The following is a 19,922-nucleotide window of genomic DNA, read 5'->3' on the forward strand; positions in this document are numbered from 1 at the left end:
GGCTAACGAGGCATGGTGCGATGAAAGAAACATACAGGAACTCAAATCCTTCTGTTCACCTGATTTAGAATTCCTCACAATCAAATATAGACCGCATTATCTACCAAGAGAATTCTCTTCGATTATAATCACAGCCGTATATATCCCCCCCCAAGCAGACACATCGATGGCTCTGAACGAACTTTATTTAACTCTTTGCAAACTGGAAACCATTTATCCGGAGGCTGCACTCATTGTTGTTGGGGATTTTAACAAGGCTAATCTGAAAACAAGACTCCCTAAATTTTATCAGCATATCGAGTGCGCAACCAGGGGCGAAAAACCTTGGATCACTGTTACTCTAACTTCTGCGATGCATATAAGGCCCTGCCCCGCCCCCCTTTCGGAAAAGCTAACCACGACTCCATTTTGCTGATACCTGCCTACAGACAAAAGTTAAAAAAAGAAGCTCCCACGCTGAGGTCTGTCCAACGCTGGTCCGACCAAGCTGACTCCACACTCCAAGACTGCTTCCACCACGTGGACTGGGACATGTTTCGTATTGCGTCAAATAACAACATTGACGAATACGCTGATTCGGTGTGCAAGTTCATTAGAACATGCGTTGAAGATGTCGTTCCCATAGCAACGATTAAAACATTCCCTAACCAGAAACCTTGGATTGATGGCAGCATTCGCGTGAAACTGAAAGCGCGAACCACTGCTTTCAATCAGGGCAAGGTGTCTGGTAACATGACTGAATACAAACAATGCAGCTATTCCCTCCGTAAGGCTATCAAACAAGCTAAGCGTCAGTACAGAGACAAAGTAGAATCCCAATTCAACGGCTCAGACACAAGAGGCATGTGGCAGGGTCTACAGTCAATCACGGACTACAGGAAGAAATCCAGCCCAGTCACGGACCAGGATGTCTTGCTCCCAGGCAGACTAAATAACTTTTTTGCCCGCTTTGAGGAAAATACAGTGCCACTGACACTGCCTGCAACGGAAAAATGCGGTCTCTCCTTCACTGCAGCCGAGGTGAGTAAAACATTTAAACGTGTTAACCCTCGCAAGGCTGCAGGCCCAGACGGCATCCCCAGCCGCGCCCTCAGAGCATGCGCAGACCAGCTGGCTGGTGTGTTTACGGACATATTCAATCAATCCCTATACCAGTCTGCTGTTCCCACATGCTTCAAGAGGGCCACCATCGTTCCTGTTCCCAAGAAAGCTAAGGTAACTGAGCTAAACGACTACCGCCCCGTAGCACTCACTTCTGTCATCATGAAGTGCTTTGAGAGACTAGTCAAGGACCATATCACCTCCACCCTACCTGACACCCTAGACCCACTCCAATTTGCTTACCGCTCAAATAGGTCCACAGACGATGCAATCTCAACCACACTGCACACTGCCCTAACCCATCTGGACAAGAGGAATACCTATGTGAGAATGCTGTTCATCGACTACAGCTCGGCATTCAACACCATAGTACCCTCCAAGCTCGTCATCAAGCTCGAGACCCTGGGTCTCGACCCCGCCCTGTGCAACTGGGTACTGGACTTCCTGACGGGCCGCCCCCAGGTGGTGAGGGTAGGTAACAACATCTCCTCCCCGCTGATCCTCAACACTGGGGCCCCACATGGGTGCGTTCTGAGCCCTCTCCTGTACTCCCTGTTCACCCACGACTGCGTGGCCACGCACGCCTCCAACCCAATCATCAAGTTTGCGGACGACACAACAGTGGTAGGCTTGATTACCAACAACGACGAGACGGCCTACAGGGAGGAGGTGAGGGCTCACACTCAACGTCAACAAAACTAAGGAGATGATTGTGGACTTCAGGAAACAGCAGAGGGAACACCCCCCTATCCACATAGTTGGAACAGTAGCGGAGAGAGTAGCAAGTTTTAAGTTCCTCGGCATACACATCACAGACAAACTGAATTGGTCCACTCACACAGACAGCATCGTGAAGAAGGAGCAGCAGCGCCTCTTCAACCTCAGGAGGCTGAAGAAATTCGGCTTGTCACCAAAAGCACTCACAAACTTCTACAGATGCACAATCGAGAGGATCCTGGCGGGCTGTATCACCGCCTGGTACGGCAACTGCTCCGCCCTCAACCGTAAGGCTCTCCAGAGGGTAGTGAGGTCTGCACAACGCATCACCGGGGGCAAACTACCTGCCCTCCAGGACACCTACACCACCCGATGTTACAGGAAGGCCATAAAGATCATCAAGGACATCAACCACCCGAGCCACTGCCTGTTCACCCCGCTATCGTCCAGAAGGCGAGGTCAGTACAGGTGCATCAAAGCTGGGACCGAGAGACTGAAAAACAGCTTCTATCTCAAGGCCATCAGACTGTTAAACAGCCACCACTAACATTGAGTGGCTGCTGCCAACACACTGACACTGACTCAACTCCAGCCACTTTAATAATGGGAATTGATGGGAAATGATGTAAATATATCACTACCCACTTTAATCAATGCTACCTTATATAATGTTACTTACCCTACATTATTCATCTCATATGGATACGTATATACTGTACTCTATATCATCGACTGCATCCTTATGTAATACATGTATCACTAGCCACTTTAACTATGCCACTTTGTTTACATACTCATCTCATATGTATATACTGTACTCGATACCATCTACTGTATCTTGCCTATGCTGTTATGTACTTGAGTGAAGACCCAAAAGCGGTTTTAACAGAAACAGAGTTCTTTTAATGAAAAAACAGGAATGGCATAGATCCTCTTCCGACGTTGTCAATGGAACAAAAGATAGTTAGTAGAGTGCAGGATGCACCTGCCAGGCAGACTCCGACAGGATAGGACTAGGTGGAAGCAAACGAGACGATAGCTTGCTTCTGGCATGAGAAACACAAACGAGAATCTGACACCGAAAGTAGCAGGAACAGAGAGAGAAATAGAGACCTAATCAGAGGGAAAAAAGGGAACAGGTGGGGAAAGGGTGAATGAGCTAGTTAGGGGAGATGAGGAACAGCTGGAGAAGGAGAGAAAGAGAAGGTAACCTAATAAGACCAGCAGAGAGAGACAGAGTGAAGAGAAAGGACAGGAACAGACATAATAAGACATGACAGTACCCCCCCCCCACTCACCTGAGCGCCTCCTGGCGCACTCGAGGAGGAAACCTGGCGGCAACGGAGGAAATCATCGATCAGCGAACGGTCCAGCACGTCCCGAGAGGGAACCCAACTCCTCTCCTCAGGACCGTACCCCTCCCAATCCACTAGGTACTGATGACCACGGCCCCGAGGACGCATGTCCAAAATCTTACGAACCCTGTAGATAGGTGCGCCTCGACAAGGATGGGGGGAGGGACGAGCGGGGGCGCGAAGAACGGGCTTAACACAGGAGACATGGAAGACCGGGTGAACGCGACGAAGATAGCGCGGGAGAAGAAGTCGCACTGCGACAGGATTAATGACTTGAGAAATACGGAACGGACCAATGAACCGCGGGGTCAACTTGCGAGAAGCTGTCTTAAGGGGAAGGTTCTGAGTGGAGAGCCATACTCTCTGACCGCAACAATATCTAGGACTCTTGGTCCTACGCTTTATTAGCGGCCCTAACAGTCTGCGCCCTATTACGGCAAAGTGCCGACCTGACCCCTTCCAGGTGCGCTCGCAACGCTGGACAAAAGCCTGAGCGGAGGGGACGCAGGACTCGGCGAGCTGAGATGAGAACAGCGGAGGCTGGTACCCGAGGCTACTCTGAAAAGGAGATAGACCGGTAGCAGACGAAGGAAGCGAGTTGTGGGCGTACTCTGCCCAGGGGAGCTGTTCTGACCAAGACGCAGGGTTACGAAAAGAAAGACTGCGTAAGATGCGACCAACAGTCTGATTGGCCCGTTCGGCTTGACCGTTAGACTGGGGATGAAAGCCGGACGAGAGACTGACGGAAGCCCCAATCAAACGGCAAAACTCCCTCCAAAATTGAGACGTGAACTGCGGGCCTCTGTCTGAAACGACGTCTGACGGAAGGCCATGAATTCTCGATAATGATCTGAGCCGGCTCCTTAGCAGAAGGGAGCTTAGCGAGAGGAATGAAATGAGCCGCCTTAGAGAATCTATCGACAACCGTAAGAATAACTGTCTTCCCCGCTGATGAAGGCAGTCCGGTGATAAAATCTAAAGCGATGTGAGACCACGGTCGAGAGGGAATGGGAAGCGGTCTGAGACGGCCGGCAGGAGGAGAGTTCCCAGATTTAGTCTGCGCGCAGACCGAACAAGCAGCGACAAATCGACGCGCGTCACGTTCCCGAGTGGGCCACCAGAAACGCTGGCGAATGGAAGCGAGCGTACCCCGAACGCCGGGGTGGCCGGCTAACTTGGCAGAGTGGGCCCACTGAAGAACGGCCGGACGAGTAGGAACGGGAACGAACAGAAGGTTCCTAGGACAAGCTCGCGGCGACGGAGTGTGAGCGAGTGCTTGCTTTACCTGCCTCTCAATTCCCCAGACAGTCAACCCGACAACACGCCCCTCAGGGAGAATCCCCTCGGGGTCGGTGGAGACTTCAGAAGAACTGAAGAGACGAGATAAAGCATCAGGCTTGGTGTTTTTTGAGCCCGGACGATAAGAAATAACAAACTCGAAACGAGCGAAAAACAGAGCCCAACGAGCCTGAAGCGCATTAAGTCGTTTGGCTGAACGGATGTACTCAAGGTTCCTATGGTCAGTCCAAACGACAAAAGGAACGGTCGCCCCCTCCAACCACTGTCCCCATTCGCCTAGGGCTAAGCGGATGGCGAGCAGTTCGCGATTACCAACATCATAATTACGTTCTGACGGCGATAAGCGATGAGAGAAAAACGCGCAAGGATGGACCTTGCCGTCAGAGAGGGAGCGCTGAGAAAGAATGGCTCCCACGCCCACCTCTGACGCGTCAACCTCAACAACAAACTGTCTAGAGATGTCAGGTGTAACAAGAATAGGTGCGGATGTAAAACGATTCTTGAGAAGATCAAAAGCTCCCTGGGCGGAAACGGACCACTTAAAGCACGTCTTAACAGAAGTAAGGGCTGTGAGGGGAGCTGCCACCTGACCGAAATTACGGATGAAACGACGATAGAAATTCGCGAAGCCAAGAAAGCGCTGCAGCTCGACGCGTGACTTAGGAACGGGCCAATCAATGACAGCCTGGACCTTAGCGGGATCCATCTTAATGCCCTCAGCGGAAATAACAGAACCGAGAAAAGGGACAGAGGAGGCATGAAAAGTGCACTTCTCAGCCTTCACATAAAGACAGTTCTCCAAAAGGCGCTGGAGGACGCGTCGCACGTGCTGAACATGAATCGGGAGAGACGGTGAAAAAATCAGGATATCGTCCATGTAAACGAAAACAAAAATGTTCAGCATGTCTCTCAGGACGTCGTTAACTAGTGCCTGAAAGACAGCTGGAGCGTTAACGAGGCCGAAAGGAAGAACCCGGTATTCAAAGTGCCTTAACGGAGTGTTAAACGCCGTCTTCCACTCGTCCCCCTCCCTGATGCGCACGAGATGGTAGGCGTTACGAAGGTCCAATTTGGTGAAAAACCTGGCTCCCTGCAGGATCTCGAAGGCTGAAGACATAAGAGGAAGCGGATAACGATTCTTAACTGTTATGTCATTCAGCCCTCGATAATCACGCATGGGCGCAGGGATCCTTCTTCTGAACAAAAAAACCCCCGCTCCGGCGGGAGAGGAGGAGGAGACTATGGTACCGGCGTCGAGCGATACAGACAAATAATCCTCGAGAGCCTTACGTTCGGGAGCCGACAGAGAGTATAATCTACCCCGGGGGGAGTAGTTCCCGGAAGGAGATCAATACTACAGTCATACGACCGGTGTGGAGGGAGAGAAGTGGCCTTGGAACGACTGAACACCGTGCGCAGATCGTGATACTCCTCCGGCACCCCTGTCAAATCACCAGGCTCCTCCTGTGAAGAAGAGACAGAGGAAACAGGAGGGATAGCAGACATTAAACAGGTCACATGACAAGAAACATTCCAGGATAGGATAGTATTACTAGACCAATTAATAGAAGGGTTATGGCGCACTAGCCAGGATGACCCAAAACAACAGGTGTAAAAGGTGAACGAAAAATTAAAAAGAAATGGTTTCGCTATGATTACCAGAGACAGTGAGGGTTAAAGGCAGCGTCTCACGCTGAATCTTGGGGAGAGAACTACCATCTAAAGCGAACAAGGCCGTGGGATCCCTTAACTGTCTGAGAGGAATGTCATGTTCCCGAGCCCAGGTCTCGTCCATAAAACAGCCCTCCGCCCCAGAGTCTATCAAGGCACTGCAGGAAGCAGATGAACCGGGCCAGCGGAGATGGACCGGAAAGGTAGTGCAGGATCTTGAAGGAGAGACCTGAGTAGTTGCGCTCACCAGTAGCCCTCCTCTTACTGATGAGCTCTGGCTTTTACTGGGCATGAGGTGACAAAATGACCAGCGGAGCCGCAGTAGAGACAGAGGCGGTTGGTGATTCTCCGTTCCTTCTCCTTGGCCGAGATGCGGATACCCCCCAGCTGCATAGGCTCAGCATCCGAGCCGGCGGAGGAGGGTGGCAGTGATGCGGCAGGTGGCAGTGATGCGGAGAGGGGGACAACGGAGAACGCAAACTCCTTTCCACGAGCTCGGCGACGAAGATCAAACCGTCGCTCTATCTATGCGAATAGCGAGAGCTATTAAGGAGTCCAGACTGGAAGGAACCTCCCGGGAGAGAATCTCATCCTTAACCTCGGCGAGGAGACCCTCCAGAAAACGAGCGAGCAAAGCCGGCTCTGTCCAGTCACTAGAGGCAGCGAGAGTGCGAAACTCAATAGAATAATCCGTTATGGATCGATTCCCCTGACATAGGGAAGACAGGGCCCTGGAAGCCTCCTCCCCAAAAACAGAACGGTCAAAAACCCGTATCATCTCCTCCTTAAAGTCCTGATACTGGTTAATACACTCAGCCCTCGCCTCCCAGATTGCCGTGCCCCACTCACGCGCCCGTCCGGTAAGGAGAGAAATGACGTAGGCGATGCGGGCTGTGCTCCTGGAGTAAGTGTTGGGCTGGAGAGAGAACACCACATCACACTGAGTGAGGAATGAGCGGCACTCAGTGGGCTCCCCAGAGTAACACGGCGGGTTATTGATCCTGGGCTCCGGAGACTCGGAAACCCTGGAAGTGGGCGGTGGATCGAGGTGGAGTTGGTGAACCTGTCTTGTGAGGTCGGAGACTTGGACGGCCAGGGTCTCAACGGCATGTCGAGCAGCAGACAATTCCTCCTCGTGTCTGCCTAGCATCGCTCCCTGGATCTCGACGGCGGAGTGCAAAGGGTCCGGAGCCGCTGGGTCCATTCTTGGTCAGATTCTTCTGTTATGTACTTGAGTGAAGACCCAAAAGCGGTTTTAACAGAAACAGAGTTCTTTTAATGAAAAAACAGGAATGGCATAGATCCTCTTCCGACGTTGTCAATGGAACAAAAGATAGTTAGTAGAGTGCAGGATGCACCTGCCAGGCAGACTCCGACAGGATAGGACTAGGTGGAAGCAAACGAGACGATAGCTTGCTTCTGGCATGAGAAACACAAACGAGAATCTGACACCGAAAGTAGCAGGAACAGAGAGAGAAATAGAGACCTAATCAGAGGGAAAAAAGGGAACAGGTGGGGAAAGGGTGAATGAGCTAGTTAGGGGAGATGAGGAACAGCTGGAGAAGGAGAGAAAGAGAAGGTAACCTAATAAGACCAGCAGAGAGAGACAGAGTGAAGAGAAAGGACAGGAACAGACATAATAAGACATGACATATGCTGCTCTGTACCATCACTCATTCATATATCCTTATGTACATATTCTTTATCCCCTTACACTGTGTATAAGACAGTAGTTTAGGAATTGTTAGTTAGATTACTTGTTGGTTATTACTGCATTGTCGGAACTAGAAGCACAAGCATTTCGCTACACTCGCATTAACATCTGCTAACCATGTGTATGTGACAAATAAAATTTGATTTGATTTGATTTGAGTAGTAGTAATGTTGATGGTGGTTGTAGTACTGATGTAGGTGTGAAGTTGACAGTTAGTTATAGTTAAAGTAGGTAGAGATATTACAGGTATAATTGATACTAGTGGTAATGGTGGTAGAGATATTAGAGGAATTAATACTACTAGTGGTAATGGTAGAGATATTAGAGGTATAAATACTACTAGTGTTAATGGTAGTAGAGATATTAGAGGTATAAATACTACTAGTGGTAATGGTGGTAGAGATATTAGAGGTATAAATACTACTAGTGGTAATGGTGGTAGAGATATTAGTGGTATAAATACTACTAGTGGTAATGGTAGAGATATTAGAGGTATAAATACTACTAGTGGTAATCATAGTAGAGATATTAGAGGTATAAATACTACTAGTGGTAATGGTGGTAGAGATATTAGAGGTATAAATACTACTAGAGGTAATGGTAGTAGAGATATTAGAGGTATAAATACTACTAGTGGTAATGGTGGTAGAGATATTAGAGGTATAAATACTACTAGTGGTAATGGTGGTAGAGATATTAGAGGTATAAATACTACTAGTGCTAATGGTAGAGATATTAGAGGTATAAATACTACTAGTGGTAATGGTAGGAGAGATATTAGAGGTATAAATACTACTAGTGGTAATGGTGGTAGAGATATTAGAGGTATAAATACTACTAGTGGTAATGGTAGTAGAGATATTAGAGGTATAAATACTACTAGTGGTAATGGTGGTAGAGATATTAGAGGTAGTAATACTACTAGTGGTAATGGTAGTAGATATATTAGAGATATAAATACTACTAGTGGTAATGGTAGAGATATTAGAGGTATAAATATTACTAGTGGTAATGGTAGAGATATTAGAGTTATAAATACTACTAGTGGTAATGGTGGTAGAGATATTAGAGGTATAAATACTACTAGTGGAAATGGTAGAGATATTAGAGGTATAAATACTACTAGTGGTAATGGTAGTAGAGATATTAGAGGTATAAATACTACTAGTGGTAATGGTGGTAGAGATATTAGAGGTATAAATACTACTAGTGGTAATGGTAGTAGAGATATTAGAGGTATAAATACTACTAGTGGTAATGGTAGTAGAGATATTAGAGGTATAAATATTACTAGTGGTAATGGTAGAGATATTAGAGTTATAAATACTACTAGTGGTAATGGTAGTAGATATATTAGAGGTATAAATATTACTAGTGGTAATGGTAGAGATATTAGAGTTATAAATACTACTAGTGGTAATGGTAGTAGATATATTAGAGATATAAATACTACTAGTGGTAATGGTAGAGATATTAGAGGTATAAATATTACTAGTGGTAATGGTAGAGATATTAGAGTTATAAATACTACTAGTGGTAATGGTGGTAGAGATATTAGAGGTATAAATACTACTAGTGGAAATGGTAGAGATATTAGAGGTATAAATACTACTAGTGGTAATGGTAGTAGAGATATTAGAGGTATAAATAATACTAGTGGTAATGGTAGAGATATTAGAGTTTATAAATACTACTAGTGGTAATGGTAGTAGAGATATTAGAGGTATAAATACTACTAGTGGTAATGGTAGAGATATTAGAGGTAGTAATACTACTAGTGTTTTTTTTAAGTCTGTCTTCATGCTTCTGGTCTTAGATACACTACTGTTATAACCCTTATAAAGCCCCAGAACAGGGATGTGACTTGCATGTCTTATATTATTCCAAGATGGCGTTGCAGTGAAGACGTCTTTTGTTCGTGTCTCGTGAACCTTTGTATTTTTTGTATATATATTTCAACTTATTTTCAATCTCTTTCCAATTTTTAATTTGATTATACCTTCCGGTAACCTGCCTCACCCTACCATTACCACTAGTAGTATTACTACCTCTAATATCTCTACCACCACTAGTAGTATGTCTATATAGTATACCACTGTCCTGCGCCCCCGCCTCCTTGAAGTAGAAATCTTAATCCAATCAAGGTTAGTGATCCCTGTTCTAATGTCCAGAAGTTGTTTGCGGTCATAGGAAACAATGCCGGAAACATTATGTGCAAAAAAAAGTTCAGATCAGCGCAAATAATCACAGAAACCATCAGGATTGGTCAGGAGAGTAAAAGGTCAGCTATCTATTGCAGCACCATTCAGCGCGAGAGAGAGAGTGTAAGGGAGGGAAGGAGGGACATAAAGTAGGATGTTTGATGTTTGAAAACAGAACAGGTTTGATCAGGTGGTCTTTCCCTAATTTCCTCTATTAAAACACCAAACTAAACAACCAATCAAGATTCTTTCTCACTGCCTTTTCTTTCTCCCAACAGGCTTAACAGGAGATGACCTAGATAAGAGGAAAGAAGTGTATGGGGAAAACCTTATACCGCCGAAGAAGCCAAAGACCTTCCTCCAGTTAGTATGGGAGGCCCTGCAGGACGTGACTCTGATCATCTTGGAGGTGGCTGCCCTGATCTCTCTGGGACTGTCCTTCTATCAGCCTCCGGGAGGGGACAGCGGAGAGTGTGAGTACTGAGACGCGTACATACGTGGAGACATACGTACGCACGCAGGCATGCATACACTCCTATTGTGTTAAATCTAAAGGTCATATTTGGTGAATTTCAACTAAGGACTTAACCTGGTGTTTTACCTACCATGAAGGCCCAGACTTTAGTGTTTCAAATCAAGTTTTATTGGTGACATGGTTAGCAGATGTTAATGGTCACATGGTTAGCAGATGTGATTGGTCACATGGTTAGCAGATGTGATTGGTCACATGGTTAGCAGATGTTAATGATCACATGGTTAGCAGATGTTATTGGTCACATGGTTAGCAGATGTTAATGGTCACATGGATAGCAGATGTTATTGGTCACATGGTTAGCAGATGTTAATGGTCACATGGATAGCAGATGTTATTGGTCACATGGTTAGCAGATGTTAATGGTGACATGGTTAGCAGATGTTAATGGTCATATGGTTAGCAGATGTTATTGCGAGTGTAGCGAAATACTTGTGCTTCTGGAATCTAAAAATTTCACAAAAACGACCTAATATACACACATCTAAGTAAAGGAATGGAATAAGAATATATACATATATAAAACATATGGATGAGCAATGACCGAGAGGAATAGGCCAGATGCAATAGATGGTAGAAAATACATTATATACATATATACGAGGAGTAATGCAAGACATGTAAACATTATTAAAGTGACTCGTAATCCATTTATTAAAGTGGCCAATGATGTCAAGTCTGTACATAGGCAGCAGCCTCACTGTGCTAGTGATGGCTGTTTAACAGTTTGATGGCATTGAGATAGAAGTCATGTTTCAGTCTCTCGGTCCCAGCTGGCTGTATGGATGGGGACAGTATATCCAGAGAGAGCCATGATTACATGAAACAGAGTCCCTGATATCTATCTGGAAGGAGATCCTCGCCCTGAGCTTATCTACTTCATTGTCCAGCAACTGAATATTAGCGAGTAATATACTTGGAAGCGCTGGATGGTGTGCTCCTTCAGACTAAAAGTCTGAATACTTCTTTTCCCGCCGTAATGGAGCTGGGATGAGTTTATTCGCCTTAAATGATACGAACGAAGGATACAATTCAGGAAAGTCGTATTCCTGGTCAAAATGCTGGTGAGTTTCCGCCTTGCTGATATCAACAACAACAACAAAAAATCTGCCTGTATGTAATAATGCAAAGAACATTCCGGGCTAATAACAGTAAAAAAAAATACTGCAAAGTTGCGTAGGAGCCTGAATCATCATCGGCAACATCTCATGAAGAGGGGTCATCTGCTTTTCCCAGCATTTTCTGAGCCAAAACTGACGCACCTTCAACAACACATAACACCTCATATAATTCTGTCCAAAAAAACAAAAGAACATTTCTGTTCCCAAGTGGCATATAGGCTATTTATGTGAATTTGACTTAATCGCCTAATTGGCGAGCCGGAGCTGGTCGCAATGTTTATGTAGGCTCTTGTGTTATATTTTGGGAACCGTGTTTCCATAACTAGGGATGACACTGAGGACTTGTGAAGAGCAGAATCAACAACCTCTGCATCATCAAGACTGTTCCTTTGTGAGAAGGTGTTAGGAAACTGTGTTCGGTGCCCATGTTCACAATTAGCCATTGTTATATAAATGCAAGCTGAAAAATATGTGTCCTGGCTTTGGCCCCAAGTGAGAGCAGAAACACTGAGGCCACGGCCCAGTGAGACTCCAGAGCTTTGGTGCTGGAAACAGAACTAAATCACTATCGCCCCGTAACTTCTGTCATCATGAAGTGCTTTCAGAGATTAGTCAAGGATCATATCACCTCCACCTCCCCATGTCATGCTAGACTCACTTCAATTTGCGTACCGCCCCAATAGATCCACAGACGATGCAATTGCCATCACACTGCACTCTGCCTTATCCCACATGGACAAGTAGAAGACCTATGTTAGAATGCTGTTCATTGACTTCAGCTCAGCATTCAACACCACAGTACCCTCCAAGCTCATCATTAAGCTTGAGGCCCTGGGCCTGAACACTGCTCTATGAAAATGGGTCCTGTACTTCCCGACGGGTCACCCCTAGGTGGTGAAGGTAGGAAACAACATCTCCACTTCACTGATTCTCAACACTGGGACCCCACAAGGGTTCGTGCTCAGCCCCTCCAGTAATCCCTGTTCACCCATGACTATGTAGCCATGCACGCCTCCAGCTCAATCATCAAGTTTGCAGACGACACAACAATTGTAGGCTTGATTACCAACAATGATGAGACAGCCAATAGGGAGGAGTTGATGGCACCCGGAGTGTGGTGCCAGGAAAATAACCTCACATTCAAAATCTGCTGTTTCCAGTTACAATATTAATTTACAACATTAACAATTTCCACTGTATTTCTGATCAAATTGATGTTATTTTAATGGACAATTTTTAAAATTTTCATTAAAAAACAAGCCCATTTCTAAATGACCCCAAACTTTTGAAAGGTAGTGTTCATAGACATGGAACACAGATCCCTTTAATAATGGAACACAGATCCCTTTAATAATGGGACACAGATCCCTTTAATAATGGGACACAGATCCCTTTAATAATGGGACACAGATCCCTTTAATAATGGGACACAGATCCCTTTAATAATGGGACACAGATCCCTTTAATAATGGGACACAGATCCCTTTAATAATGGGACTCAGATCCCTTTAATACTGGAACACAGATCCCTTTAATAATGGGACACAGATCCCTTTAATAATGGAACACAGATCCCTTTAATAATGGGACACAGATCCCTTTAATAATGGAACACAGATCCCTTTAATAGTGGGACACAGATCCCTTTAATACTGGAACACAGATCCCTTTAATAATGGGACACAGATCCCTTTAATAATGGGACACAGATCCCTTTAATAATGGGACACAGATCCCTTTAATAATGGGACACAGATCCCTTTAATAATGGAACACAGATCCCTTTAATAATGGGACACAGATCCCTTTCATAATGGGACACAGATCCCTTTAATAATGGAACACAGATCCCTTTAATACTGTTTTACTCATTTCATATGTATATACTGCATTCTAGTCAAGTCCATCTTATTTAACTATTGCTGTATCTATACTATTTTATCCTATGTATTCTACAGATATACAGTCGTGGCCAAACGTTGAGATTTATACAAATATTAAAATATTATTTTCACAAAGTCTGCTGCCTCAGTTTATATGAAGGCAATTTGCATATCCTCCAGAATGTTGTGAAAAGTGATCAGATGAGTTGCAATAAATTGCAAAGTCCCTCTTTTTCATCCAAATGAACTGAATCTCCCAAAAAACATTTCCACTGCATTTCTGCAGAAGGCTTCAGGTCGTCCAAGAAAGTCCAGCAAGCGCCAGGACCGTCTCCTAAAGTTGATTCAGCTGCGGGATCGGGGCACGAACCAGTACAGAGCTTGCTCAGGAATGGCAGCAGGCAGGTGTGAGTGCATATGCACGCACAGTGAGACAAAGACTTTTGGAGGATGGCCTGGTGTCAAGAAGGGCAGCAAAGAAGCCACTTCTCTCCAGGAAAAACATCAGGGACATGCTGATATTCTGCAAAAGGTACAGGGATTGGACTGCTGAGGACTGGGTTAAAGTCATTTTCTCTGATGAATCCCCTTTCTGATTGTTTGGGGCATCCGGAAAAAAGCTTGTCCGGAGAAGACAAGGTGAGCGCTACCATCAGTCCTGTGTCATGCCAACAGTAAAGCATCCTGAGACCATTAATGTGTGGGGTTGCTACTCAGCCATGAATAATGAATGGTACCAACACACATTCATGGTTGGGAGCAACTTCTCCCAACCACCCAGGAACAGTTTGGTGACGAACAACACATTGATATTTTGGGTCCATGGCCAGGAAACTCCCCAGACCTCAATCCCATTGAGAACTTGTTGTAAATCCTCAAGAAGTGGGTAGACAAACAAAACCCCACAAATTCTGACAAACTCCAAGTATTGATTATGCAAGAATGGGCTGCCAGAAGTTAATTGACAGCATGCCAGGACGGATTGCAGAGGTCTTGAAAAAGAAGAGAAAACACTGCAAATATTGACTCTTTGCATCAACTTCATGTAATTGTCAATAAAAGCCTTTGACATTTCACATATGAAATGCTTGTAATTATACTTCAGTATTCCATAGTAACATCTAACAACACTGAGGCAACAGACTTTGTGAAAATTCATATTTGTGTCATTCACAAAACTTTTGGCCATGACTGTACTACATATTAAATCCACATACTGTCCATAATGACAATACATCCCATCACATACAGTACCAGTCAACAGTTTGGACACACCTCCTCATTCAAGGGTTTTTCTTTATTTTTATTTTTTTCTCTACATTGTAGAATAATAGTGAAGACATTAATACTGTGAAATAACACATATGGAATCATGCAGGAACCTAAAAAGTGTTAAACAAGTCAAAATATATTTGAGATTTTAGATTATTCAAAGTAGCCACCCTTTGCCTTGATGACAGCTTTGCACCCTCTTGGCATTCTCTCAACCAGCTACACCTGGAGTTCCCACATATGCTGGAGGCTGCTTTTCCTTCACTCTGCACGACAACCCATCCCAAACCATCTCAGTTGGGTTGAGATCAGGTGATTGTGGAGGCCAGGTCATGTGATCCTATTAGAATAGTTATACGGGACCACGTGGATGGGGCTGTAGAATAGCCCTGCTGGCCAACATTGTACACTATTCATTTTGCCGGGATAGGAGCTGGGTAACACTAGTTTTTTTTTTTGTCACCTAGGGAGGCAGAACGGCCAGGACATGGCCTTCTGGTGAAAACACTGGCGCTGTAATGGAAAAACACTAATTGTGTACGAGCTCATCACTACCGTGTTGTCATACTAGCTAAACATGATCCCTTAAGTCTTGTTAACAGGAGTGACTGTGCATTGGGAAGCTTTTGGAATGATCGGTGAGTTCCGGGGAGATCTGGGGGGGAGAATGGTTTCTGAGGGGGAGGGAGGGGGGGTGAGGGGGTGGTTTCTGAGGGGAGGGAGGTGAGATCCGGGGGGGATGGTTTCTGAGGGTGAGGGAGGATGGTTTTCTGAGGGTGAGGGACCTGAGATCTGGGGGAAGAATGGTTTCTGAGGGGGAGGGAGGTGAGATCTGGGGGGGATGGTTTCTGAGGGTGAGGGAGGTGAGACCTGGGGGGGAGAATAGTTTCTGAGTGTGAGGGAGGTGAGATCTGGGGGGGGAGAATAGTTACTGAGTGTGAGGGAGGTGAGATCTGGGGGGGGAGAATAGTTTTTGAGGGGAGGTGTCAGGACCCGGTTACGAACCTGGGTCTCCGGAGTGAGAAACAGTCACTTAACCAACTAGCCACGAATAGTCAGCAGAAACCAGAAGATGAGGCAGACACAGCAGTACTTAAGACGGTGTATTTAATAAAGTAAAAAGGAGAAGTCCTTCAATACAAAAAATGGCAAATCCAAAAGGTGGTAGGAATAGCACAAAAAAGCCTCAAGAGATACTCAAAAACAAAAACAGAATTCCACAAGAGCATCCACCGGAATCGACAAGAATACACAGAACACTAGGGCTGGGTGCTAACATACAAACACAGAGCACAGAACTGAGGGAATCTAAGGGTTTAAATACAATCAGGGGAAACGAGGCACAGGTGCAAATAATAATGGGGAACAAGGGAAAAAACATAAGGTCAAAAAGCACAATGGGGGCATCTAGTGACCAAAACCCGGAACAACCCTGGCCAAATCCTGACAGAATCCCCCCCCTAGGAACGGCTCCTGAAGTTCCTACCAGCTCTCTCAGGGTGGAGGGCCCTGAACTGACGAATGAGGTCAGGGTCCAGGATGTCTTTGGCAGGAACCCAGGAGCGCTCCTCGGGACCGTAGCCTTCCCAGTCCACCAGATACTGCCAGGACCGCTGCACCCGGCGGGAATCCAGTATCCGATGGACGGTATAAGCCGGCTGGCCTCCAATGACACGAGGCGGAGGGGGAGGTCTGTCTGCCGGGACAAGGGGAGAAAAAACAACAGGTTAACCTCTTACACCTATGGTGGCGCTATTTCATTTTTGGAAGAAAAACGTTCCCGTTTTAAACAAGATATTTTGTCACAAAAAGATGCTCGACTATGCATATAATTGCTACTGTTCGAAAGAAAACACTCTGACGTGTCCAGAAATACAAATATCTTCTCTGTGCGTGCCCTTTAACGTGAGCTTCAGGCAAAACCAAGATGACTTGGCATCCAGGAAATGACAAGGATTTTTGAGGCTCTGTCTTTCATGATCTCCTTATATGGCTGTGAACGCAAGAGGAATGAGTCTGCCCTTTCTGTCGTTTCCCCAAGGTGTCTGCAGCATTGTGACGTATTTGTAGGCAGATCATTGGAAGATTGACCATAAGAGACCACATTTACCACGTGTCCGCCCGGTGTCCTGCGCCGAAATTGGTGCGCAAAAGTCACCTGCCAGTATTTTTCCATGGGGCACAGAGAGAGAAGCAAGCTTCCACGAACTGCATGTCAATGAAGAGATATGTGAAAAAACACCTTGAGGATTGATTCCAAACAACGTTTGCCATGTTTCGGTCGATATTATGTAGTTAATCCGGAAAAAGTTTCACGTTGTAGGTGACTGCATTTTCGGTTCGTTTCGGTAGCCAGGCGCAATGTAGAAAACGGAACGATTTCTCCTACACACAGACGCTTTCAGGAAACACTGCGCATCTGGTATGTGGCTGGGAGTCTCCTCATTGAAAACATCAGAAGCTCTTCAAAGGTAAATGATTTTATTTATTTGGTTATCTGGCTTTTGTGAAAATGTTGCGTGCTACATGCTACACAAAATGCTATGCTAGCTTAGCATACTCTTACACAAATTAGTCAATTTCTATGGTTCAAAAGCATATTTTGAAAATCTGAGATGACAGTGTTGTTAAGAAAAGGCTAAGCTTGAGAGCAAACGCATTATTTTAATTTTATTTGCGATTTTCAGAAATCGTTAACGTTGCGTTATGCTAATGAGCCTGAGGCTTAGTCACAATCCCGGATCCGGGATGGGGAGTTTCAAGAGGTTAATTAACAATGAAATGTGAAATGTGGGATTAATCTTAAGGGATCTGGGTAAGTGTAGGCGATAAGAAACTGGGTTAACTCTCCTGGCAACCTTGAAGGGACCGATGTATTTTTGGGACAGCTTGCGAGACTCCACCCGTAGAGGTAAGTCTCTTGTGGAGAGCCAGACTCTCTGGCCGGGGCGCAGGGTAGGCCCGGGACGGCGACGTCTGTTGGCTTGTTGTTGGTACCTCTGTGAGGAACGCATAAGATTAAGACGGGTCTTCCTCCACATAAGCCGACAGCGTCTGACAAACTTCAAGGCTGAAGGCACTCTGACTTCTGCCTCCTGGTCCGGGAACAATGGAGGAGCATAGCCAAACTGACACCCGTGCGGGGACATACCAGTGGAGGAGGAGCGCAAGGTGTTGTGCGCGTATTCGGCCCAAACAATAAAGGATGACCATGTGGACGGGTTGTCACGAGTCATACATCGGAGGGTGGTTTCCAGCTCTTGATTCATCCTCTCTGTTTGGCCGTTGGACTCCGGATGGTACCCTGAAGATAGACTGGCAGAAGCCCCCATGAGTTGGCAGAAGGCCTTCCAAAACCTTGAGGCGAACTGGGGACCTCTGTCAGAAACCATATCTTGAGGAATGCCGAAGACTCGGAACACATGATTAATTACCAACTCAGCCGTTTCCTTGGCAGAAGGTAACTTAGTCAGAGGGACGAACCTGGCCGCCTTTGAAAACCTGTCGATTATGACTAGGAGAGTAGTATTGCCATGGGATGGAGGAAGTCCAGTAATAAAGTCCAATGAGATATGGGACCAGGGTCTGTGTGGAACAGGTAAAGGGTGAAGGAGTCCTTGAGGGCGGAGGTGAGAAGATTTGCCCTGGCAGCACACGGGACAGGCATTGACGAAAGTGGCAACGTCTTCTCTTATGGTAGGCCACCAGAACTTACGCTGGATGAACTCCAAGGTGCGACCTACGCCCGGATGACAGGTGAGGCGAGAGGAGTGCCCCCACAGAAGGACCTGAGTCCTCACTGCCTTGGGAACAAACAACCGATTGGCAGGACCTCCTTTCGGGTCCGGTTCGCTAGCTTGAGCACGTCTCACGGTATCCTCAACTTGCCACGAGATCGGAGCCACAATCTTAGCAGCAGGAAGGACAGGCATGTCCGTGTCATCTCGAATGGCAGGAGCGTAGACTCGGGACAGGGCATCCGGTTTGAGATTCTTCGACCCGGGCCGATAGGTGAGGATAAACTGGAATCGATTGAAGAAAAGAGACCATCTAGCTTGTCTAGAGTTCAACCGCTTCGCCTGCTGGATATACTCCAGATTTTTGTGGTCCGTAAGCACTTGAAACGGGTGAGAAGCCCCTCGAGCCAGTGTCTCCATTCCTTCAATGCCATCTTAACCGCTAGGAGTTCACGATCCCCCACATCGTAGGTCCTCTCAGTCGGGGTAAGCCGGTGTGAGAAGAAAGTGCACGGATGAAGCTTCTTGTCTTCACCCCTCTGAGACAGGACAGCTCCAACACCAACCTCTGATGCGTCTACCTCCACCACAAATGGTTCATCCGTAGTCGGTAGTATCAGGATGGGAGCAGAGAGAACGCGCTGCTTGAGTCCTTGGAAGGCCGTCTCAGCTTCTCTTCCCCACAAAAACCTTGCATTGCCACCCTTGGTTAAAGCTGAGAGAGGGGCTGCCACCAAGCTGAAGTTCTTGATGAACTTGCGGTAAAAGTTTGTGAAGCCCAGGAAACGCTGAACTTCCTTAACGGATTTGGGGGTGGGCCAATCCGCTACCGCCCCTACCTTCCTGGGGTCCATTTGGACTCGACCGGGTTCCACTACAAATCCCAGGAATTGTACTCGGGATGAATGGAATTCACATTTTTCCGGCTTAACGTACAGATGGCTGTCCAGGAGGCGTTTGAGTACTTGTCTGACATGCTTAGTGTGTTCTTGAAGGGAGCTCGAAAAGATGAGGATGTCATCCAAGTAAACGAACACAAATATGTTAAGCATATCCCTAAGCACATCGTTTATGAGCGCTTGGAACACCGCTGGGGCGTTGGTCAGGCCGAAGGGCATCACCAAGTATTCATAGTGACCAGTAGGCGTGTTGAAAGCGGTCTTCCACTCGTCACCAGGTCTGATCCGCACAAGATGGTATGCGTTCCGCAGGTCAAGCTTAGTGAAAACAACTGCTTCCTGGAGCAGCTCGAAGGCTGTGGCCATAAGGGGTAGCGGGTAACGGTTACGGACGGTTATGGCATTGAGTCCCCGGTAGTC

At 46.3% G+C, this 19,922-nt stretch overlaps 1 protein-coding gene across 1 annotated transcript in view; it reads left to right on the plus strand.

Annotated features, from left to right (window-relative positions):
- The window catches only part of LOC135540433 (plasma membrane calcium-transporting ATPase 2-like), a 222,071-nt gene that overhangs the window by 53,675 nt on the left and 148,474 nt on the right, over positions 1–19,922 (plus strand). Inside the window, 1 exon segment of the mRNA XM_064967060.1 lies at positions 10,337–10,531. Coding sequence (XP_064823132.1) covers positions 10,337–10,531 — 195 coding nt within the window.

Source organism: Oncorhynchus masou, chromosome 5, assembly GCF_036934945.1.
Source record: "Oncorhynchus masou masou isolate Uvic2021 chromosome 5, UVic_Omas_1.1, whole genome shotgun sequence".
Classification (NCBI taxonomy): Eukaryota; Metazoa; Chordata; class Actinopteri; order Salmoniformes; family Salmonidae; genus Oncorhynchus; species Oncorhynchus masou.